Here is a 23,647-nt window from a genome sequence, read left to right as displayed (position 1 = left end):
TAACGGGTTGTTCCCGATGGGTCCTACCATTTGTTAGGAACGACGCTAGGGAACCTTTAGGGCACGGACTAAATCAAGACTAAGATGGAGTAGACTCACGCCAGGTAGATTAATCCCTTTCATCTTGCAAAAGTAACGCGGGGGCTTTTAATTTTTTTTCTATTGTTCCCCGGATTTCTTCTCTTTTCCTTCAATCCTAACGCCCCAAAACCGTGATGGCGACACAGCCCGGCTCAACTATCCCCATCTTTTCCGTCGGTCATTCTCCTAGTAGCTCTTGCGGCATGCAATGAATTCTAAAGGCTCCACATCGGCGAGTTAGTATCCGAGCATATCTCAAATCCCCAACCGATCATCTCTCCCTCATCTCCGAAAAGGAATATGGAGTCACAACCGTCCACAACCCCAGAAAAGCCAGCTAAACAGGCCTGCGACAATTGCCGTCGACGCAAAATCAAATGTTCGAGGGAGCTTCCATGCGACAAGTGCCAACGTCTTTTACTCTCTTGCTCCTACAGCGACGTGCTCCGTCGCAAGGGCCCCAAATTCCGCACTCTCTACCCTCTCGCTCCCATCCATCCACTGGCTTCACGACCGCGTCCGCTCACTAAAGAATGGCTGCCCCCAGACCCAGGAGCGTGCCATTTGGCGTCTCCGACGTCTCCGCCGTTCACCGTAACGGACGCCCAGTATCCACATCCTGACTTCTCGGAGTCGTTCACTCGACTCCCACCCCCAGATCTCGTCTCCTCTCCCGATTCAACAAACTCCTTATTCGACTCATCTACTATCGGCGCCCTCCCCGCGCCACGCCGTCTGTCGGCACCAATCCTTCTAGCCCATGTCAATGTCTTCTTCAAGTACCTGTTCCCGATCATGCCCATCGTGAGACAGGACCAACTGCAGCAGGACTGCCACCAGCCGGAACGCTTGTCTCCCCAACGATATGCTTTCATTGCCGCTCTATGCGCGGCCACGCATATCCAACTGAAGCTGGACGGTGCAACGCCGGGCCCCGACTCGGCTTCCGCGCAAGCCAGCCTCGATGGACACCCCATGTTGTCCGGAGAAGAACTCCTGGCCGAAGCCGTGCGCGCAAGAAAGGAATACAACGTGGTCGACGAAATCAATATGGAAAACCTCCTAACCTCCTTCTTCCTCTTCGCCGCCTACGGAAATCTAGACAGACAGGACCAGGCCTGGTTCTACCTGTGCCAAACCACGTCCATGGTCTTCACACTAGGCCTGCAACGGGAATCCACATACTCGAAACTAAGCGTCGAAGAAGCAGAAGAGAAAAGAAGAGTATTCTGGCTCTTATTCGTCACAGAAAGGTAAATTAAACCTACTTTTCCAACCGCATTAAACTTCATAACGCTAAAGAAAACAAAAAATCAAAATCAGAGGCTACGCATTACAACAAGCAAAACCAGTCATGCTCCGCAACTCCATCCACAAACCACAAGTCCTCTGTTCAGACGACCCAATCCTAGCCTACGGCTTCATCAACCTCATCAACGTCTTCGAAAAGCTCAGTCCAAATCTCTACGACTGGGTCTCCGCCGGCGGCAGCAGTAGCGCAGACGGCGACCCCCCGCCTACCTCGTCCATCCAATCCAGCCTCGCCAAGCAAATCTCCCTCGAAGGCGTCTCCGAAATCCAAAAAGTAGACATTCTCATCACCCAGCAATGGCTGCAAACCATGATGTGGAAACTCTCCATGACCCACGCAACTCAGCCCGTCTCCCGCGACGACGCCGTTCTCCCCTTCCACTTGCCCGTGCTAGTCGGCAAAGCCGTCATGGGCGTCATCGCCGCGGCATCCCAAGGCGCCGTTGACGCCCACGGCATCGGAATGGTAAGTCGCGTTCACGCCACCCCCATAACACCTCTATCCATCACTCACTCCACCCACCAGGAACAAAAACTCTACGACCTAGGCACCTCAGTAGCAGACGTGTCCCGCTCCCTAAGTACAAAAGCCGCACACCACCTGGCCGAATCCACCATCGACCCCCGCGAACTCCTCTGGGGCATTCTCACAACCCTATCCCGCATCCGCGGATCCCAATCGTACCTCTTCCCCGCCCTCGTGGAACAAAGTCGCGGAATCCTCAGTTTCGATTGCTCACTTTCCATCAGCGACTTTCTGCCTTCGTTTGGTGGTCCACCATCTGCGGGGTCGATCTCGTGGCGGGCGGATGAATCTGGGTTTGGTTTAATAGGGGTCTCGGATAATTTGCAGGAACGGGGGGAGAATGAGGCGGGGGAGAGGATTGTGGCGCCGGCTGGGTCAGAGATCTCATTTTGAAGGATTCTCTTTCCCTTTCCTTTCCGGCTGCGTTTGGGTTTGTGTGGTTGGGGTTGGGGTGGGGTGAGGTGAAGTAAGAGATGTGTATATACGCTTGCAAGCGTGCATTTGGAATTGGGGTTCCTCCTCTCGTATATAATATGGACCGTTTTGTATATAGGCCGATGGAAATGGTGCAATTGGGGCGTGGACATCTTAGGAGCTTCGGGGGTTGCTTCTTTGGTTATGATGAGCATGAGATTATATAGAATCAGTTAATGATCATTACTGTACATACCGTGATGAAGATACACTTGTTCATCTAGATATGAAAAATAGAAAACTGGTCTTCATTCTATATAGTAACCCAGAGAGCACTGGTTCCAAAATCTAGATCCTCGCATTTCCGATATATGCTCCAGCAATGGTTGGGCTATGAACGAGAGAACAGCAAACAAGGGAGGTCCGAACCATGCATCACTCGTATTGCACAAATTGATATCATCAGAAATAAATAACGAAACTCATAATCTATCCGCTGTGAGGATTAAACCATATATACGCTTCCACCGAAGGGCATTCTTTTATCTATAAACAGAAAGGGGAGGGGGGGTATGTGGGTAAATGTGGTGGCCAGAGAGTTGTGACGCACACCCTGGCCAACGACGAATGGTAGAAAAGAGGCATAAAAAAGGGCCGATTGAATGTAGTAAGATAGAAACACCCCAGACGCCAAACTGAGAACTCAAACATGTAGTCCTCTATTGAGCCCGCCAAATCAATTCTAAAATTTGGTCACCCTTCTCAGCATCGCGATGGACGTACCATTGCCGTACTTTGTTGCCGTCCAGAACAGAGTCTTCCAGCACGTAGCTGAATTTCTCCCAGTCCTTTCCACGCAAAGGACCGAATTCGTGCAGGAAGGATTCGTGTACTGCGCCGTTTTGGCCTTCCCATGTAAGTTCCATGGTCTTGTCATTCGGATCGAGCTCCTGGCTATACTTCATCACCGAGAAGCCATTCGTCAGGATCCACCCGTCGGCGAACTTCCATTGCCGTAGGAGACAACTATCGCCACAGAGCTCGCTGACGACACTGAGCTTGGCCATGTCCATATGGAACCACGACTTCCAATGATGGACAGAAAGAGGTGGTTGCCGCCCCGACTCGAAAAATCCCGATACGTCGCCTTGGACGTCAAGTTGGTGCAGGCGGTGGTTGATGGTCAGGTGTGTATAGGTGTGCTGGTAAATGCACAAAGATATCCTCCGATCGCCGGTGTGGTCCGTATTCAGACAGGCTTCAAAGACCTCGGGCTTGCTGATTTCCTCCACGAGGGGTCGAGATAAGAAGACGCCTGCGCCTCCAAATCCCATCAAACCGAACACACCGATCTGCGGGATAGACTCCGAAAGACCGCCGACATATGTGGGCTGAGTATCGTCATATTCCCCAAGAGCCTTCACGAGTTCAGACATGGACAAGAAAAAGGTATCATCATCAATGACGCAGGACCATCGCGTCTGCGGCCGCATGTGCTTCCCCAGGTGTGAGACCAACGTGAAGTACCGGCGTTGATACTCCTCGTCATTTTCCGTAATATACAAATTGATTCCGAGAGAGTCAGCCTTAGCCTGGACCTCATGTGTTCGCTTATCCTTATCAGGCTCAATGAGAGCGAAGATGCGGGTTTTAGTGTAGCCAGCCCAGTGAGAGAACGCATCCAAGGACTCATTCAACCGTCCCAGCGTTGTCGCAACACCGAAGTCAATGTGTGATGCGTCCACATTTCTTGGAGGCTGGAGAACCTGGACAGTCACAGGCTCTGGGATCATGCAATCGTCCTGCGACTGCTGCATCGAGAGGCGATCGACGTCATTCGACGATTTCCGCCCGAACAAGGGCGTCTGGAGATTTTGCCTGACGGGCAGGGCATCGTTGGAAGAAGGAACGGCGATCACTTCCCGGCGCGTATATTCCGACAATTTATGAACATCGAGACGGCGAAGAGCGTCGAAGTCCGGCTCGCATTGCACACTGGACGTGATTGTGATATTCGAGATGGTATCGGCAGCAATCTCCTGGGGTTCAATCTGAGGCCAGAGGAAATACGCAAAAGCGCTCACCAAGCAGAGAATGACTGTAAAACGAAGTATCTTTTTCTTCCATACCCGCGAGGCACCCATCGCAGGGGGCTTCTCCCCAACTTTCGCCAACATTATGGATTCTAAAGGTGAATAGCTGAACGGGTAAAAATATTAAAAATAGATTAGGTACCGCACTAGAAAAGCATAAGCATCTCGACCATCCAACACGGCACCAAAGGTGGGATGAAGGAGACGAGCGGTAACGAGTGGAGGATGAGGGGAAAGAGAGAGAGATAGTATACAAGACGATGAATAAAAACAGGAAACGAGAGAAAATGCTCCAAACAGGTTATGAAGGTCAGTACGGGGTCGGAATGACGGCAACGGGAGCAACGGTGGTCATAAGTCAGTATCTAAACACTAACGGACCGATAATTAAGCAGATTTGGGTGTACAAGGGAGGCAAAGAAGGCAAAGATCCAGCCGATCAACGGAGACCCTGGACCATGGATTTAACAGCCAGCGAATCTCTCGCCCTGGGTTTTCGGCTTTGGACTCTGGAGGGGAACGCAAAGAAGGAACTGGCAACGAAAGCAATCATTTCCAAGCGGAGAAAGGCCCAGACGATCGACCATGGGACTGGCCACTCTGGGTCCTTTGGAGAAAAAAATGGAGATCGAGCTTTCATCGCCATCAAATGAGATTACGTCTCCTTGTCAGGGCAGCACCTGCCTCATGGAGCCTTGATCCAGCAACAGTTTTTTTCACAGGGGTTGATCGGCTGTGGATCCCAAATAGGAGAATTTCGTTGGCTTGGGACTTGTGGTCAGTGGCGTTGAAGCCCTCCATACTTACAGCGCTTGTGATATCGATCCTATTGCGCAATTGGCAATGCTGTTCCATCCCCGATCATGCAACTTTGACCGGATATCGAGACGATACATCTGTTAGGGGGGTTGCAGTTGCAATTGGCATTGACACACCACCTTTCACTTCCATCCACGCAAAAGGAAGTGTTGCAAACGGAGACGGGCGGGAAACATTCCTTGGAGACGATCCCCTAGGAAAGGGTATGCGGCGGGGGGGCCCACGGGATGATGACGACGGCTGCAGGCCAATCGCTTGGCATCATTTCCTTTTCATCCGTTTTAGTTCATTTCATACTATACCGATGGGTCTTTTTGACTTTTTCTTTTCCCTTTTTTTTTTTATTATTTTTCTTTTTTACCTTTCCTTCCTTGTCAATCTTGTCAATAGCTTGCATATATCCCACGCCACTGGAACATGGATGTCTATGCATAGATTTTTAAAAATAGATCATCGATATCTGATATGCTTCATTGATCCTCAATCTTGGTCGTGGAAGGCGGACTCTCCATCAAAAGTTCATCAACATCACCTGATTTTGGAAATTTGTCAGATACTCTTGGCATACATCTCATACCAAATTGAGGAACTGATAACGTGACGTTGTATATATAAAAGATGGTGCAGGAGAGACTTGGGAGAGTGGAAATTTGGAATATATCCAACTCAGCTTCAATAGCTATCACCACTTCGAGCAACCTACATTGCAAAGGGGCATATAGACATGCGGTGAAATAGACTAATATCTCCCCCAACTCCAGGGGAGAAGACATTTAGACCTAGACCCTGTACTAGGGTCTGGCATGTTCTAGCCGTGCCTCAAATTTGATAGCAGCAAGGTGCCATGAAAAGCCACCGAAACCTTGCAGGGTGTGTGACACATTATGATTGACTTTCTCACTAAAAGGGGAAAGAACCTATACATAGTATACACTATCGAGCCATGGGCTTGGTCACTTGAAACAGATGGTCTGTGGTCGCTCCGAATGGGCTTGTAGAAACAGCGATCCGAAGAAGTAATAATACGGAGTAACTACGGATACTACAGAGAGTATTAATAATAATATAGTTCAAGAACAATCCATACTTTATCTAGGTAACCCTTTCAGCCAGATATGGAATACATATGGATGCACTATAGATGCCTGAAAACTCTGGCCGTCAATTCAAGAGATAATGGCCAAGCAGGACTACGGCGAGCCAAACGATCTCTGAGTGCAGAATTCCCCAATGGAGTAATATCTCACTTCCGCACAGATAGTCCACATCGGAGTATCTGGAGATCAAGCACAGTCAACCCGCTCCCCAGTCAAAGTCCAATCAAGCATATGGGACTGTCTTGTCAAGTAACACCATCACCTCCAATCGAATTCGTGCCCTCATTGGGCTAAACGGACTATCTTGCCGACCGACTGCTGTCTAATACACACGTCTCACTATGGCTACCCAATCGCTGAGTTCGCTATTACAGCGGACGTCGATCGACGATCACGAGGAAGTTCTTCGCTCATCCAACGCAGCTTTAGCTAAATCAAAATCGGATATTCAGGCGCAGCATGTGAAGGTGGTGGCATTGCTAAAGCTCGACCGCTACGAGGACTCTCTGCGTGTCTTCGAAGAGGGAGGTGATGCTCTGAAGAAGAGGGCCGCTTTAGAATACGCTTACGCTCTGTACAAAACTGCGAACCTAGATGAGGCCATCGAGGTAGCTTCACAAGTTGCGAATGATAGAGGTGCCCGTCATTTGGAGGCTCAAGCCGTATGTCATCGCTACTTGTCTTCCGACCGCAAGTCCCCGCAGAAGGTCACTGCTAACCACCTGGTCTTGTAGACTTATCGCGCCGAGAAATTCCGCCGTGCAGCTGATCTCTACGAAGAACTGACTAAAGACGAAATTGCCCTTGCGAACGAAGAAAACGACTTGCGGATCAATGCGTGGGCTGTGGATGCCCAGCTACAATGGAAAGGATACCCCAACTATGTCCGCCATAACAGGCCCACGAGAGATGATCTGGAGGCGTTTGAGACCGTCTATAACGCTGCCTGTCTGAGTATCGCCAAGGGTGAATTTGGTCAGGGAGAAATGTTGCTCAAGCGGGCGAAAGGTTTGTACCAGCCGAGTCACCATAAAGGCGGTCGCTGATCATCATTGCGCAGAGCTATGCCGGACATCGGAGGACCTTTCACCCGAAGATAAAGCCGCTGAGCTGCTCCCGATTGCTGTGCAACAGCTATATGTATTGATCCGCCAGGGAAAATCGGAAGAGGCAGAGTCGGTGCTTGAGGAGATTTCCGTCAATAAGTATGCCTCCTTGCCCGAGTCAACTACTACCATTGAAGCTTACTGTTGCACAGTATCTCTGAACTCTCCACTAAGAGAGTCGCCCTGAACAACATCACACTTGTCCGCGACACCACGATCAACCCCTACGCTCTCTACAAATCCTTACATGCAACTCCAGTCTCGACCGACAACGATAGGCTGTTTGATTACCAGGATAATATAGTGACCGGCAATGTTCACTCGGCAGACCTTCTCGTCCAGAAGTACGACGGTATCATCCGGTCCACATCGAAGGCGCTCTCCCAAGCACCATATCCATCCGCTAAATCAAATGTAAACCTCCTGTCGGTATACAATGCTGCTGCTCATGCACGTGGTCAAGCTGGAACGCCAGCCCTGAAGGCGATACTACCCGCACTTGAAAGGCGGCCGAAAGACATCGGATTAGCACTCACAGCCGTGCAGCTCTACGTGACCGAAGGCAACACCACTTCTGCAATCACCACCCTAGAGAAATCCCTCCAGCTACTCGAAGATTCCATCTCCGAACAGGATAAGGAGGTCCGCTTCAACCCAGGATTATTAGGCATTCTCGTTTCGCTCTATAAGCTTGAAGGCCGGAGAGTCCAGATCAGGTCGGAACTCGCTAAAGCCGCCGCCTATTGGCAGGAACATGTCGAGGCGCCCTCTTCCCTTCTTCGCGCGGCCGCAGAGTCTTTGCTGCACTCGTCGGACCGCGCAGATCTTACAACCGCTGGTGACTTATTCAAGTCGCTTTACCAGAAGGACAGGAACGATCTTTTCGCCATTGCCGGTTACGTTGCTTCTCAGGCAACACTGGACTATGCCAAGATCGAGTCCCAGGTTGACACTCTCCCTCCAATTGACGATCTGATCCAGGATGTTGACGTGAACGCACTTGAATTAGCCGGTATTTCCCCTCCTTCCTCCGCAGCCGCCGCAGCCGCGGCAGCCATCGCCGGGGCAAGGAAGAGAACATCTGGCGATAAACAAGGTCGTGCAACTAAGCGAGTGCGAAAGTCGCGTCTTCCCAAGGATTATGATGCTAGCAAGACGCCGGATCCGGAACGCTGGTTGCCCCTCCGCGACCGTGCGAGTTACCGGCCCAAGGGCCGGAAAGGCAAGCAGCGGGCCGCTGAACGGACGCAGGGAGGTATTGTCAATGAAAAGGCAGAGGAATCACCTGCGCCCGTAGCTCAGCAGCAGAAGTCTCAAAGCGGAGGTGCTAACAAGAAAAAGAAGAAGGGAAAGCGATGAATCCATATGTGAACGGTTGTGTATAACAAACAGGCCCTGTCTTGCACATTATATGAAAGTGGTAACAGGTCTCGTTTAAAACTAGAATTGATCTCACTTATCAATTTAGCAAACACCAATATATCCAAACAATGTGCTTGTATACCTCGATAACTCCCACCCTTCACGCTAATAATTATGTCAACCACATGTTGGAAGACATGCACAATAACAAGAATAAACTAGTCACCTGGCAAATCCAGTAGCAGATTTGTTCGACTAGGCAAAGGCACGTCGCCAATTTAGCCAAGGGGAGTTCTAATGGTCCCGCACTGTCGATCATACTGCTCAAAAATCGTTTGAAATAATTTGAGATCCTGGAGAGAGTCTTTTGCTGTTGTCTGGGCAGGCTTTCCGTCAACCAAGTACGCATGCAACGCCTTGAGCTCGGCGTTAAACGCATCCTCCCAGCTACTAATACTCTCCGTTCTTTTCAGATTATCCTTGCCATCCGCTGTTTCCACAACCACCCGTGATGGCTTGCCCTGGGCGTATGGTAAATCATAGTGCATGCTGACGGTCTTGGTATTACCATAGAGAGCTAGGTGTGCGTCACATCGAGGAACGGAATCGGTTCCTGTTTCATATATCAAAGTAAACGGATGGTGACCCCGTGTAACACTACCATTGTAATGGAAAACAGCCGAGTAAAATGGTTCATTCACTGTAATGTTCGAGATAGCATCGGGATACCCCAGCGTATCGCGCATCAGTCCCAAGTCATGGCATCCCAAGGATGCCAAAAATCGGCTCAAGGAGAGACGCTCCTCAGTCAAATCCTCGCCAAGAAAGATCTCCTGGAGAAGGCAATGAAGCAGCCGCTCGCCATGCTGGTCGTTAAGGGGCAACCCGTTTGGTATACTGCCGTTTATTTTCAGGTGTTTGTTCTTCGGCGCAGTAGCTGTGTGCGCCAAGTGTGGCCCTGCGATATTCCGGCATCGAGCATAATATATCCGGTCTAGGCTGGCAGCTTCTTTCTTGAAGACCTCGAAACAAGGTGCATACCGACGTGCAGAGGCCACGAAAACTTTCGCTTGGTTCGGCGCCCGCTTCTCAGCCTCGATTATACGCTTTGCGCTCGGGATACTCAGGCTGACAGGTGTTTCCACCATAACGTGCTTGCCAGCTTCCAAGGCCGCAACAGTGTACGTTTCGTGGTATTCATTCGGCATGAAGTTCAAGACAAGGTCGACTGAAGGGTCATTCAGAACCTTTTCCGGGCTAGAGGCAACCTTAGGCAAGTCATTGGCAGTGCTGTCTTTCGGAGCCAGACTGGAGTTGTAGATTGCAGCGACGCGATAGGAGTCACGAAGGGTTCGGAGAACTGGGAGATAGAGGTTTTGGATGGCTTGGCCCCCATCTGTGAGGATTCCGACCCTTAAGATTGTTTGTGTCATTCCGGCGCTCTGTCAAGTGCAATTATGCTGCGTCAGAGTCAGAGAACAAAGAAGCAAAGCCCAGGTTAGAGAGCGAGAACACGCAGCATAATACTTACCACGTGAATAATTATCGATTGAACGTGCCCGGCAAGTGTTTAAAAAAACCAGAAAGCCCCGGGGGAAAAGAACCGCAGGTGCTCATTCTTTAATAAGATAGGTTCGCAAAGGGTGTTCGCCAAGTATGTCTGGTGCAAGGGATCTCAGTAGTGTTGAGACAAAAGAATGGGGACGCGAGCGAAAGTACAAAGAAAAACTGAGCAAACATCTGCATCGCGCTTTCCTCACCTCCTTATCAATGCAGAGCTCACCGTCTCCGGTTCTACCGATACATAATTCTTCTTCGAGAAGTGACATCAGTGGCTACAAAGAGGTTTGGAAATGGCGACGGGAGGCCCCAACCCTAGGGCAATTTGGTCGTTTCAATTGGTTTGCCGGTACTGTTCATCTGATACACTCCATGATTCCTGTTCATGTCCAGTTCTTGTGAGTATTCAGATAGGCATATCATGCGATAGATCTATGGTAATGGTTCTTGTGAAGAGTCAAATCACAGCCCATGTATACTGAATACGAGGTGACTGATGGTTTCAACCAATGGAATGGTTCGTGCGAATTGTAGGCAAATCTGAAGGGATAGCAAGGCTGGTGCACGACAAGGTGACACATGAAGGCAGGTATGTGACATGTTGATCCTGAGGTTATGGTCCAGATGATTTGACCAGTGATGCACTGCCTTACGTTCCAGACCATGGACAGGGTTGACTGATTGGGTATAGCCCCCCTGATCACTTGACCTGAAGGAGGGTGACTGATCAACCACAATGGCTGTGATGTCACGATTGTGAAAGAAAAAGACTTATGGACGGAAATCAAGGGAAAGTTATATCAAGCCATCGCTTGGTCCCTTGAAACGTTGTCTTGACCGGATGGGTCCCCATTAAGCCAGGGCTGAGACCAGCTCAGCCTTATGGATGGATCCGTAATCCTCTTCAACGACGTATTTGTATGTGGGGATCACAAATCTATTCAATGTGTAATTAATTGTATTTGGGATGAAGAACGATGGGCATTGCATGGATCCATGGAAACTATACTTGAAGCTGGTTGTGGTACAGACCACGAAAACAGCGATGTATATTTTAGACTCCATGTATGGACTGCCATGCCATATATGTATGTATCATACAAAAACAACCATGTATCAATGTCTTTATCCCACTTATAAATAGATGGCGAATATAACTGATCCTCCAAAAGTGCCTTACCCTAAGGATTAACTTCGACGTAATTTCACATCGTCTGAGCCTTGCTCGCTGCATTACTTGGAAGATCCGAGTAGATGCTCGTATTTTCATGTATTCTCAACCTCAGCTGAAAAAATGGAAAGAAAAAGCGGGTCGGATGACGACGAACCCAATCGTCATCACGGGTCCCTCATCTATTTACTTCTCTCTCATTTACGCGATCTGTTATTTTGGCCTGTTTCCAAGATATACTCCTCCCCTCTTGTACTGTGTTTGACTTCAGTTTGAATTCTCCGACGGTCACAAGTCAAAGGATTCAATAACATCCACCATGGGTGTAAGTTTCACTGTCCTTCAAATTCTTATGCCCCGCGTTCCTGCCCCGCCCTCACTCAAGCTTCTCCCTGGAAAGAGATAAGACTTGAAAACGACATTCTTCAACCCAATAGAAGTACATCCCAGCACTAATCTCTGCATGTTGTATGCGCCTAGTTTGCTTCCAAGATTGCGGGCAGTCAAAACCCGCAGAACATGAGTGGTAACAACTCGGGGCCATATGGAGGAGCGCCTTCCACAGGCTACACGGGCGGTCCTCCTGCAGCGCTGCAGCCTGGTGGTGCTGCTCCCAGTGGATACAATGTGAGTGTGCCCACTAATAATAGCTGAAAGTAGCGGCCAAGCTACACTATTATATTTTTTTTTTTTACCTTTTCCCAAATTACTGCTGCCCTATACCCATACCTTAAACCTAGCAACGCCCCTCATTACCACTGGCAATCTCCCTTTCACCACATTTTCTTGAGTCACTGCTGATGATCGTTGCTCTCTGGAGCAACAATATCAGGCTTACCCAGGTTCTGCTCCCTCCGGCAACTCGGTAAGCTAATTTTGTTTGCTTCTCGTTTGCTTTTCTTTTCAATTTCTGCCTTACCTGCTCGTGTCGCCACCCCTCCACAATCTATCCGTCTATCAAGTGAAGGGGAACTTGGGACGTTCTGTCTACATCATTCACCACTTTCTCCCTCTTCTCAACTCATATCGCCTGTCCACAACTTGGACCTCACGTCTTCGCTTCTTTCTACTCTCTCCACCTGGACGCTTCCGTGTAACAATGTCGCGACCTTATTATAACCAACAAGGATATCCTCCACAGCTACGTACTGGGTCGACATCGCCCTATCCAACTTCGTCGGCGCCACCCCAACAGTACCAAGCGTATGCTCCAGCAGTACCTCCAAACAAGCCAGCACCCTCGCCGTCTCCTGTGTCTCCAACTTATTCGGGCTATCCTCATCCGTCTCAATCCCCTGCACCTCAGAGCTACTCCCCAGCGCCATATGGTTCGGCTCCACCACCACAGGGATATCCTCAGGCCCATCCGTATGGATCAGACTCCCATGGGCCTCCTCAAGGTTATGGACAACCTCCTGGCTACGGGCAGCCCCCCCAAGGCTACGGAAGGCCTCCTCTGCCATCCCCACATGGCTCGTCAACTAGATCCGCGCCTGGACCAGAATATCCTTCGCAACCATCTTCTCATGTACATAGTCATCCCACTTGTCTCCCTTTGTCACATCCCCGTTATGGTGTCTTTCATTTTGAAAACTGTCATCACTGAATTCAAATTATTGGCCAAGAGACTGAACTAACTGGGTGAACTACCAGGGACCAGGATATCCTCCGCAGAATGCACCTTATCCCGGTGGTCCTGCACGTCCTCCACAGCAGGGAACCCCTGGACCATCGGGGCCTCAAGGTGCTCCCTATGGCCCTCCAGGAGGCGTGTCTCCCGCTCCTCGAGCTACCGAGCAGCAAGTAGCCGCCTATCGCCAGCTTCTAATTGGGACTATCCAAGAGAAGAATCTCCAAGCCTTCTACCCCCCTGAGAAGTTAAATATGCTTATCCAAAGCCTCGCCAACGATGCACCGGCTAAGATCAACAAGATCATCCAGGAATGGCGAGTGCCGACAGAGGTGGCTACGGACATTATAAAATTGTCCCTCTTCGATATCATTCTTTACGTAGATGACAGTGGATCCATCGAGTTTGAGGAACGAGGCGTGAGAAAAGAACAACTGAGGCAGATCATTGGCATCGTTGCGACCGCTGCATCTACCTTCGATGAGGACGGCATCTCGGTGCGGTTTATGAATTCTATGGAAAGAGGCGACGGCATCCGGAATGTGGATGATGTCAACATGCTGGTCTCACGTGTCCGTTTTCAAGGTCTTACGCCACTGGGAACAGGCCTGAAGAACAAGGTTCTGGATCCTCAGGTCGTGGGACCCGCCCGGGCAGGCCGCTTACAAAAGCCGGCACTGATCATTACCATTACGGACGGACAGCCCGCGGGTGAAAATCTTGATTGCGTGGCTAATTCGATTCGCTATGCCGTTGACGAGGTGTCGCGAACTCCATTTGGACGAGGTGCTGTTTCTTTCCAGTTCTCGCAGGTGGGCAATGATGCCAAGGCACGTGATTTCCTATCCAGTTTGGATGAGGACCCAAGCATTGGAAATTTGATTGACTGCACTTCAAGTGAGTTGCTCATACATCTTATGTCAAGTTAATGGAGCGGTGCGCTAATATATCTGGCAGATTTCGAGGTTGAGCAAGACGAGATGTCTCGTGCCATCCCCCCTGTGTATTTGACTCGAGAGCTTTGGGTAGGTAGACACTGCGCCAGCAAAAATAAACACTGCTGACTAATAACTCTTAGTGCGCTAAATTGATGCTTGGTGCTATTGATTCCTCATATGATACCAAGGATGAGAAGGCCGCCGGTCGTGCTGGCGGGCATGGAGGGCCTGGCGGACCTGGCGGATTTGGGGGACCTCAACGACCTGGCGGACCTGGCGGATACGGGGGACCTGGCGGACCTGGTGGACCTGGCGGATTCGGGGGGCCTCAAGGACCTGGCGGACCTGGCGGATTCGGGGGACCTCAAGGACCTGGTGGACCGGGCGGACCTCCAGGACCTCAAGGGCCTCCTCCGCCAGGTCAGTACGGTGGCTATAACCCGGGGCCTGGATACGGCCAGCGAGGAAACCCTAACCAACCCCCACCACCTAATCCATATGGCCCAGGACCGGGATATGGTCAAGCACCATATCCTCCTGGCCAGGGCCAGGGCCCACCACCTGGCTATGGACAGCCACAGCCGTATGGTGGATACGGATCTCCCCCTCCTTCTGCTGGATATGGACAACCACCCGCTGGTGCCACGAGAGGCTATCCTCCACCACAGAGTCCTTACGGATACGCCCCCCCTCCGCCCCCGCGGTACTAGATGAACGGGTTTGAAGCAGGACGGGACGGAGCTTTTCTTTGAAAGGCAGGGCGTCTGGTTGTATCCATTATGATTACGATTTCCTTACGTGTTCACTTCTCTGGCGTTTAGCCCACATTGACTAAAAGCTACTGGTGCGGCAGAATTTGTCAATGGTTAAGGATAGAACATATGTCGATATCATCTTTACTACGCGCAACGTCTGTATCTCGAATGGGAGCTGCATCAGCATGAAATCCAGGTATAAAGTGATGCCACAGATTATCGCCATGGATATTGTCGTAAAACTACTAGTATGTCGTAAATATCTACAGCTGTTTAATGTTTTGCCGGGGTCGGAAGTTTTTCCCGCCCGTTGAATGACGTCGATGGAGATGTAGAGTCAGCAACTAACTAGGCTGATTCAGTCCACTTGGCACTATACTACGTATGAGACGATTCATTGATCCATGAGGCCACGTGACCCAATGTTGCCCCATTGAGCAGGATTCATGATGAGGTTACTTGGGTAGTGGTGGTGTGGTCAATGAGTCAATAGCTATCATTTCGCCATTCTTCCAGTTTCTTTCTCTTTCCCCTTTCTTTCTTTCTTTCTTTCTTTCTTTTCTTTCCCCCCCCTTTTTTTTTACCTGTAGAGGTTCAAAATATATTGGCCTCGTTTAAGAAGGGATCACGACATAAGGACGGCCTCACTCGTCGAAAGTGTCAGCCTAATGCGGTTTCCCCAGAGAAGAATCCATGTTCGACTCTGCGTGCCCTGATGACAAGGTTCAGTCACTTCAGGTTGGCCCCGCCTCTGGACTTAATTTATTTCTCATTTCTTGGAATCCTTGCCACCACCCACTACTACTTACCCACAAGGCTGCGTGAATTGCACGCCCGTGGATGGTCAGTCTGCCACGCACAGTGGGTTTGACAACCATAGGATTCAACGTCCGGGGTTTTTTACCCTAGTGATCCTGAGTCCATGGAAAGATATCTGGAATGGTTGGAAGACATGCCGCCACTGAACCCTGGGTTGAGTGACAGGCTCAACCAACTATTCTCTGGAGGCTGTGCATTGTACCAGATAAAATGTTTTGAGAGATTTTTCCTTTTTTCTCCTTTTAGGCTAAGTATGTACATTAAAGGAGAGTCTGATAAAGATTCGGTGGTCTTTGTTCTCTCATCTGGTAGGGGTTTCATAGTAATGGCTGCAAGCTTTTCTACCAAAGCACAGTAAGCAAGTATGCATGCAAGTAAGATGCCTGGTGACAAGCGTTACCTGTCTTTAAGCTACAGATTGCGAAAAGGACAAGAAGAAAACAACGCTGCAAGCATGCCACCTTGACGTAGCACATGGGCATGGGAGAAATTCTTATTTGATTGACGGGAGAATTGTAACCCCAAGTGGTAGTATAAGTGGGCGACAATTGCCAATGAGGCCATCCATCATCGTATTGAGTTCCTTGATTGCGTTGACTTGCGTGGCCTCCTCCAAGCCACCGCTTTGATCAACCAAGCCCTTGACTGGTCGGCGGGTAATTTAAGGTCATTCTGTACAGTTTTCTCCACATGCGCCCGTCGAAAAATTATCGAAGGTCAGTCTTGGTACTCCGTATCATCGCTAAGTTAACTAGTGGGAGGGTCCTTGACCGCTGCAGGGCCTAAATTACGAGGGGTGGAAAGATTTTCTACGACTCATTTTATTAAACTTTACTGTCTTATATTGTTGGCAGGAACTCATCTTAAGAGCGATTCTTTCTTTGGTGTGCTTTCGTCTTTGATTGCGGTCGTGAGACATACCTACACACATATCGCAGAGGCAAAGTTTAAACAGAGAGAGAACAAAAAAAAAAAGGGAGAGAATTAAGGCTAGCTTTTTGCTTTCCCCCAAAAGTGGCGGTTGTTCTACTATTTTCGGGCATCTTACCGCTTTCGGGAACGGTCTTTTGGGTCTCCCAAAACTCAACCATTGCAACTAGTTTGCAAAAGGCCTCGACCCAGTCGCCGCCTGCGGACGACGGTAGGCGTCGACGTTTGCTTCGTTCGTTCGCGGTGGTGTGCTTTACCCATCTCTCCACGGTCTTTTCTCTTTCTCTTTCGTTTGTTGGTACCTTGTTAGATCTGGGATCTTCTTTTCTTTCTTAGTTTGTTGTTTGATTGTTGACCTTAGGGTCTTCCCCACAGTCGTTTTTTCCTCGAACGTGCGGTTGTCGTGTCATCTATTGCTAGAACAGGACTGTCGCTATCGCATCGATATACCATCTTGTTATTTTCTATCTTTTTGTACAGGTTAGAGCTTGAGCTTGTCGTTGATCGGAGCATCGAAGCATCGCTTACCGTCGATTGTAGACGCTGTGCTAGATTCTTTCCCCCCCAACACGCTCGATTGAAGAATGCACCGGATTTATTCGTTTACTCTCCGCCGATACACCGTTCGATTGGAATTACTTGCTCTTGTACTGTGAATTCAACCCTGTGACACTTCAGAAAGTATTGTACAAGGTCAGCAGAGTCATTGGACGAACCGCACCGTTGCACAATTCAGCCGGGAGGCTATTGAAGGAAAACTATTCTCGCTATGCCCAACCAGGATGCGAGGGCCGAAGCGAACCGGGACGCGCAAGGAGCGACGTCTGATGAAGGTCATATAGTGGTGGAAGAAGTATCCGGACAGGACTCTAGCCTGGGCTCAGCGCTCCCGAGGAGCCATTCCATTAGTGTTCCGTCGCGGCATAGTATCAGTCAAGAACGGCCGTCCATTGCCCCTTCACGAACACTATCAGACTCCGGACGGAGGAATTCCCACCAGCCCCGCGTTCGCTTCTCGGCCGATCTCGAGCGCCCCCTCGCGGAAGAGCCTGGGAATTCCAATCATAATAGGAGGCCAAGCGCCAGAGGCTTGACTATCGACACTAGCATTACCCGGAACGATCGTTTGTCAATCAGATCTCCAGAACATAGACCGATTTCCCCCTTTTCACCACGCTCGGCATTGTCACCTCCATCACCGCAAAGCCCAGACTCGGGTCGCTCACGATCGCGCAACCGCGGTTATTCGCTTCGACGGACTATTTTCGCGAAGAATATTGTCTCAGCGACTTCCCCTGGCGCTGTCTCACCCAATGACATTGAATTGGCCCAGCCTGTGAGTCCGCAACAGGAGACTTCTACAGAAAATGAACGGAGTGCACGGAAATCGAGCGACGGCGCAGGTCAAGGTGCTCCTACGGGGGGTGGTCAATATGAGCGCAAGTCGACCGAGGATGAAAAACAGGCGGTAATCGTAACTCAGACTTCGGCACCTGAACATAGTCCTGTTCATATTGATGATACCTCAACGGCATATTTTTCCTCTGACCCATCGGAAGATCTCAAGGGAGACAGGCACATGTCCACCAGTATCGCATACGAGAAATGGCTAAAGAGACGGGCTGTCATTGCTGGAATTAAGGCTCGGTATGAGGAATTCATGGAGTCTGCTCGCAAAACTATCCTTCGGATTAAAGACATCCCCCCAAGCAAGGATGGCCGTCATATCGTTCTTGACCCTACTAGGACAGAGGATTTGATCGATGAGAGGACCGGAAAGCCCTACTGTGGAAATTGGATCCGATCAAGTCGTTACAGCCTCTGGAGTTTCTTTCCCCGACAATTTTTCGCTCAATTCACCAAGCTAGCAAACTTCTACTTCCTTGTAGTGGCTATTTTGCAGATGATTCCTGGCTTGAGTACGACGGGTTCCTTCACTACTTTGGTCCCACTGTTGATCTTCGTTGGAATCTCTATGGGGAAGGAAGGCTTTGACGACTGGCGTCGCTATCGCTTGGACAAAGAAGAAAACAACCGCTATGCGTCCGTTTTGCGCCCAGGTGCAGGGATACTGTCCCAAACCTCGTCTAGTGACAGCGTTTCAGTTGCCAGTGACGCCCAAGATTGGACTATGGTGAAGTGGAAAGACATCAAGGTCGGGGATGTTGTCAAGTTGGAGCGTGATCAGCCTGTGCCAGCGGATATGGTCTTGCTCCATGCAGACGGGCCCAACGATATCGCTTATATTGAAACAATGGCTTTGGATGGTGAGACAAACCTCAAAAACAAGCAGCCTTGTCAACCAGTCGCCAAGGTGTGTGCAACAGTCGATGGCATTAGCAGCAATGCCATGCACTTCGCTGTCGAGGATCCTAATCTGGATCTCTATAAATTTGATGGCAATGTTACAGTTTCCGCTGGCGAAAAAACGCCCCTGACGAATAACGAGGTTATCTACCGTGGTAGCATTATGCGTAATACTGAGAAGGCGGTCGGTATGGTTATCTACACTGGCGAAGAGTGTAAAATCCGAATGAACGCGAACAAGAATCCTCGAATCAAGTCACCTGCACTTCAAGCCCGTGTCAACCGGGTAGTCATGCTGATTGTACTATTAGTAGTCGTGCTGGCGGTCGCCTGCACCGTGGCATACATTTACTGGTCAGATGATGTTGAGCAAAACTCTTGGTACCTTGACAAGGCAAACGTGTCCTATGGTCCAATCTTCACCTCGTTCCTGATCATGTTCAATACCATGATTCCTATCTCACTCTACGTGAGTATGGAAATTGTCAAGGTTGCACAGATGCTGATGCTGAACGCTGATATCGACATGTATGATCCGGAGAGCGACACGCCAATCGAGGCACGGACATCCACCATCAACGAAGAACTGGGGCAAGTCAGCTATATATTTTCCGACAAAACTGGAACCTTGACGAACAACTCGATGCGCTTCCGCAAAATGAGTGTCGCGGGTACTGCATGGTATCACGATTTTGACCTGCGCGAAGAGGAGGCTAGAGAAGGAGGTCGAGAAAAGCTTATCCACAAAAAGCGGAGTTTTAAAGGCAAGAAGTCTATGGCTCGTAAGTCGAATGTGTCAGAGGCGAGATCATATCTCGCCAGACCTAGCTCGACGTCAGTTGCCGACAAGACACGGAAGCCCGGTCGACCGGCGCTTGACTATCGTACAGCTGACATGGTCAAGTACATCCAACGCAAGCCTTACACTGTGTTTGCCCGCAAAGCCAAAATGTTCATCCTGGCTATTGCCCTATGCCACACGTGTATCCCGGAAAGCGATGAGCTTGGAAATACTTCCTTCCAGGCGGCATCGCCCGATGAATTGGCTTTAGTCATGGCCGCCCAAGAACTCGGATATCTCGTCACAGACCGGCAGCCAAACACCCTAACAGTCCGGACATACCCCAATGGCCCCAATGGGTCAGCCTCTGAAGAAACCTACGAGGTTCTAGACGTGATAGAATTTTCGAGTGCTCGTAAGCGGATGTCGGTCGTTGTGCGAATGCCCGATCAGCGAATCTGCTTGTTTTGCAAGGGCGCGGATAGTATTTTGATGCAGTTACTCAAACGAGCAGCTCTTGCGCAAGAGAAGGCGGTTGAGATTGAAAGACGCGCCAGCAAACGCAAGGCAGCCGAGGTAAATGAAATTATCAGGCGAAACAGCGAGTATCAGGCTCGGAACAGTGGAGTTCGTACTAGCTTGAGTCGACCTAGCATGACACACAGGCGTTCTAGTGTTTCCGGGCGGCATATGTCCACACTACGGGAAAGTATCGATGTGTGGCTCCGCGACAGGGAGACGGATGGCGGTATTTTGAACAGGGGGAACGATGCCGAGTATTATAGCCCGCGACCTTCGGCGCAGATAGGACGGCCATCTACTACCATGTCGGATTCGGGAAGCTCAGTCAACGATGATGATGAAGAAGACCTGGTAGAGGAAGCCCTGGTGGTCAACGAGGAAGCTGTTTTTGAAAGATGCTTCCAACACCTCAATGACTTCGCCACCGAAGGGTTGCGCACTCTGTTGTACGGTCACCGTTTCCTTGATGAAGCTTCGTACAACAGTTGGAAAGCAGCCTATCGTGAGGCGTGTACCAGTCTTGTCGATCGACAGGAGAAGATTGAGAAGGTTGGTGAGCAGCTTGAACAGCGGCTTGAGTTAACTGGGGCAACAGCCATCGAAGACAAGCTGCAAAAGGGCGTGCCCGAAGCTATTGACAAGCTGCGTCGGGCCAACATCAAGCTATGGATGCTGACTGGTGATAAGCGTGAGACAGCCATTAATGTTGGACATTCATGTCGTCTGGTGAAGGACTACTCGACCCTGGTTATCCTTGACCAAGAGACTGGCGAGGTTGAGCGATCTATTGTGAAATTTACCTCAGATCTCACCCAAGGGACCGTTGCCCATTCGGTAGTTGTGGTGGACGGACAAACATTGGCAATGATTGAGGCAGATGAAACTCTAAGAGCACGCTTCTTCAAGCTTGCCATCCTCGTCGATTCGGTCATTTGCTGCCGCGCAAGCCCTAAACAGAAAGCATTCCTTGTACATTCGATCCGGAAGCAGGTGAAGGATTCGATCACTCTTGCAATTGGCGATGGTGCCAATGATATCGCCATGATCCAAGAGGCACATGTTGGCATAGGTATTACGGGTAAAGAAGGGCTGCAGGCAGCACGCATTTCAGACTACTCGATTGCCCAATTCCGGTTCTTGTTGAAGCTGCTACTTGTCCACGGGCGATGGAACTACATGCGGGCCTGCAAGTATACACTGGGAACATTCTGGAAAGAAATGCTGTTCTACTTGACCCAGGCGCTGTATCAACGCTGGAATGGCTACACAGGCACCAGTTTGTACGAACCGTGGGGCTTGAGTATGTTTAACACTCTTTTTACCTCCTTGGCCGTGATCTTCCTGGGTATATTCACCAAAGATCTGGCCGCATCTACCCTCTTGGCTGTTCCGGAGTTGTACACCAAAGGCCAGCAACATGGTGGCTTTAATATCAAGTTATATTTGGGCTGGACATTCATGGCTACATGCGAGGCGATGATCGTCTACTTCACCATGTTTGGCCTATGGGCAAATGTTATGTTCACCCACACGGGAAGCGACATATTTTCTTCTGGTCTTCTCACATATACGGCCTGCGTCATCATTATCAACACCAAGTTACAGGCGTTGGAAGTGCACAACAAGACGTATTTGTCGCTTGCTGTGTTCATCATTTCGGTTGGGGGGTGGTTCGTGTGGGACATGATCCTGTCCCGCCAATACAACTTTGGTTCTGGTGACGGTATCTACCACGTGCCCGGCAACTTCATCTTCCAGTCCGGCCATGACCTGGCCTTCTGGGTGGTTTTACTCCTCACGGTGGTGGCCGTCATAGTGTTTGAGGTCACGGTTAGTGCATTGCGGGCCAATCTTTTCCCCACAGACGTGGATATCTTTCAAGAGTACGAGCAGGATTTGGAGATCCGTAAGAGATTTGAAGAAGCCGCGGCATCAGAGCTGCAACAAGGCTGGGACCATGGCAGCAAGAAGTCTAGCCTTGAGCTGGCACGCGAAGCGGAAATGGAGGCACGAGAGAAACAGGTACAAGAACTGCTCTCCCGGCCGAGAGTGATGACCAAGACAGGATCTGGTCAGGTGGGAACGGAGATGGAGGTGGAATTGGCGGGCTACAACAGCAGTGCTGACCATGTTGCCGACCGTTCGAATCCGATGACAGCAGATGAGGTGATGGGCACCCCTCGACGATCCGTTGAGATTCACGAGTTGTTTACGAAGGGCTTCGGAGCGATCCGGAAGGGACAGTTGTAGAGATTCCCCTTCGGCGGACCTCGTACTTTGATATTGTTTTGAATCATACCATGTCATTAAATCTTTCTGTTTCTTAAAAGCGTGCTGGCGTTTGGAAGTGGATACCCCATGGGACAGTCACTCATTTCTTTTTGGCTTGAACTTTACATCGTGTGTACATTAATGGCCGGCGATAAAATATTCATATGCGCATTACTGTTGTATAATAGGAGCCGACCCTGGTGTCTCCATATCACAATCCTTAGTATGAGCGTAGCGCGTAATAGTTCACCGAGTAGTGTCACATTTCGAGCTGGGGAGAAGGAGTGCACCATCTCCTCCGAAACTATCCTGGCAAGGGCGTTTCACTACTCGTAGAAAGTCTATACTATCATAACTAGGAGCAAACAACAGGCACTAGGTACGAGTCACGGTCTAACACCTGAATCCCGAGCAAGAAAAGAAAAAGTGGGATAAAATAATAGAAAATTAAAAAAGAAAAGGAAAAAAACAAGAATGAAAGGAAACGAACATGGTCAATGCTACAGCAACGGCGTAAAAAGTCCAGCCACTATTGAAACCCACTGGGTCACGATCTGGTTCGGAAGGATCGTGTCGCATAACTCTTTTTGACTTCGGTAGTCGGCAACGGCGCAAGGCAAGGGATTCCGGATATTAATTAGTTGGTGGAAGAGCTACCTCGAAGCGTGCAGAATGCGCGCGTTCGGTCTTGATTCGGATTAAGATGATACATTTTCCAGGTTAACTTTTCCCTAACCCTCTCTCTTTCTCTCTCTTACTCCGTACTTGCTTGTGATTTTGGGCCTGTTGCATAGTACCCACGTACAGTTCCCCCACGGGTACCTACAGATCTACCCTGCAGAGATGAAACAATAGTCGGGTTGTTTAAATGATGGCTAGGGATGATTGCCTGGTACGAGGCAGCAAGGACGGGATGATTTTCTGTTGCCTCTTTTTTTTTTCGTTTTTCTTTTCTCTTTGTCTGTGAATGTGTTACTTGAGATAAGTACTGTGGAGGGAGGAATTCGGTGATGATTGACTGAATTGAACAGTGGTGACTGCTAATATACTAGAGGATTGTCCAGTGTAACTAGTCAGAGGTTAAGTTTAACTAGTACTCGTAGTTCTTCCTCCCCCTTCACTGATAGGTAAGAACTGGGTAAGTCATAGGCCAA

At 49.7% G+C, this 23,647-nt stretch overlaps 7 protein-coding genes across 7 annotated transcripts; 5 read left to right on the top strand and 2 right to left on the bottom strand.

Annotated features, from left to right (window-relative positions):
• The first annotated feature begins 31 nt into the window (after positions 1 to 31).
• Positions 32 to 2,518, top strand: BDV38DRAFT_12666 (putative C6 transcription factor (AmyR)). The gene is made up of 3 exons (XM_032051225.1): positions 32 to 1,334; positions 1,405 to 1,858; positions 1,919 to 2,518. The coding sequence occupies exons 1-3, from the start codon at positions 382 to 384 to the stop codon at positions 2,309 to 2,311; spliced, it is 1,800 nt and encodes a 599-aa protein (XP_031907823.1). The 5' UTR covers positions 32 to 381; the 3' UTR covers positions 2,312 to 2,518.
• A 281-nt stretch (positions 2,519 to 2,799) lies between these two features.
• On the bottom strand, positions 2,800 to 4,942 carry BDV38DRAFT_12812 (glycosyltransferase family 31 protein). Its single transcript, XM_032051255.1, has one exon. It carries the CDS (start codon positions 4,507 to 4,509, stop codon positions 3,052 to 3,054), a length of 1,458 nt encoding a protein of 485 aa, XP_031907822.1. The 5' UTR covers positions 4,510 to 4,942; the 3' UTR covers positions 2,800 to 3,051.
• Positions 4,792 to 6,306, top strand: BDV38DRAFT_12239 (uncharacterized protein). Its single transcript, XM_032051135.1, has one exon. It carries the CDS (start codon positions 5,075 to 5,077, stop codon positions 5,843 to 5,845), a length of 771 nt encoding a protein of 256 aa, XP_031907821.1. The 5' UTR covers positions 4,792 to 5,074; the 3' UTR covers positions 5,846 to 6,306.
• A 1-nt stretch (position 6,307) lies between these two features.
• Positions 6,308 to 8,947, top strand: BDV38DRAFT_12367 (signal recognition particle subunit SRP72). The gene is made up of 4 exons (XM_032051151.1): positions 6,308 to 7,003; positions 7,076 to 7,349; positions 7,402 to 7,546; positions 7,600 to 8,947. Exons 1-4 carry the CDS (start codon positions 6,683 to 6,685, stop codon positions 8,804 to 8,806), a joined length of 1,947 nt encoding a protein of 648 aa, XP_031907820.1. The 5' UTR covers positions 6,308 to 6,682; the 3' UTR covers positions 8,807 to 8,947.
• Positions 8,782 to 10,609, bottom strand: BDV38DRAFT_12695 (Gfo/Idh/MocA family protein). Its single transcript, XM_032051231.1, has 4 exons — positions 10,570 to 10,609; positions 10,341 to 10,469; positions 8,952 to 10,251; positions 8,782 to 8,898 (listed from the first exon to the last, which is right to left on the bottom strand). The coding sequence occupies exon 3, from the start codon at positions 10,240 to 10,242 to the stop codon at positions 9,088 to 9,090; it is 1,155 nt and encodes a 384-aa protein (XP_031907819.1). The 5' UTR covers positions 10,243 to 10,251; positions 10,341 to 10,469; positions 10,570 to 10,609; the 3' UTR covers positions 8,782 to 8,898; positions 8,952 to 9,087.
• Positions 10,610 to 11,684: 1,075 nt separating this feature from the next.
• rfeF (putative transcription factor RfeF) lies at positions 11,685 to 15,211 on the top strand. Its single transcript, XM_032051171.1, has 7 exons — positions 11,685 to 11,865; positions 12,021 to 12,167; positions 12,373 to 12,405; positions 12,682 to 13,068; positions 13,194 to 14,067; positions 14,128 to 14,195; positions 14,249 to 15,211. The coding sequence occupies exons 1-7, from the start codon at positions 11,860 to 11,862 to the stop codon at positions 14,816 to 14,818; spliced, it is 2,085 nt and encodes a 694-aa protein (XP_031907818.1). The 5' UTR covers positions 11,685 to 11,859; the 3' UTR covers positions 14,819 to 15,211.
• A 1,481-nt stretch (positions 15,212 to 16,692) lies between these two features.
• On the top strand, positions 16,693 to 22,543 carry BDV38DRAFT_12251 (aminophospholipid-translocating P4-type ATPase DNF3). The gene has a single exon (XM_032051141.1). It carries the CDS (start codon positions 17,382 to 17,384, stop codon positions 22,470 to 22,472), a length of 5,091 nt encoding a protein of 1,696 aa, XP_031907817.1. The 5' UTR covers positions 16,693 to 17,381; the 3' UTR covers positions 22,473 to 22,543.
• The last annotated feature ends 1,104 nt before the right edge of the window (positions 22,544 to 23,647 follow it).

This window comes from Aspergillus pseudotamarii (assembly GCF_009193445.1).
Source record: "Aspergillus pseudotamarii strain CBS 117625 unplaced genomic scaffold BDV38scaffold_100, whole genome shotgun sequence".
In the NCBI taxonomy this organism is placed as follows: Eukaryota; Fungi; Ascomycota; class Eurotiomycetes; order Eurotiales; family Aspergillaceae; genus Aspergillus; species Aspergillus pseudotamarii.
The sequence above is the reverse complement of the archived record's forward strand: the minus strand, read 5'-3'. Positions and strand labels throughout refer to the sequence as shown.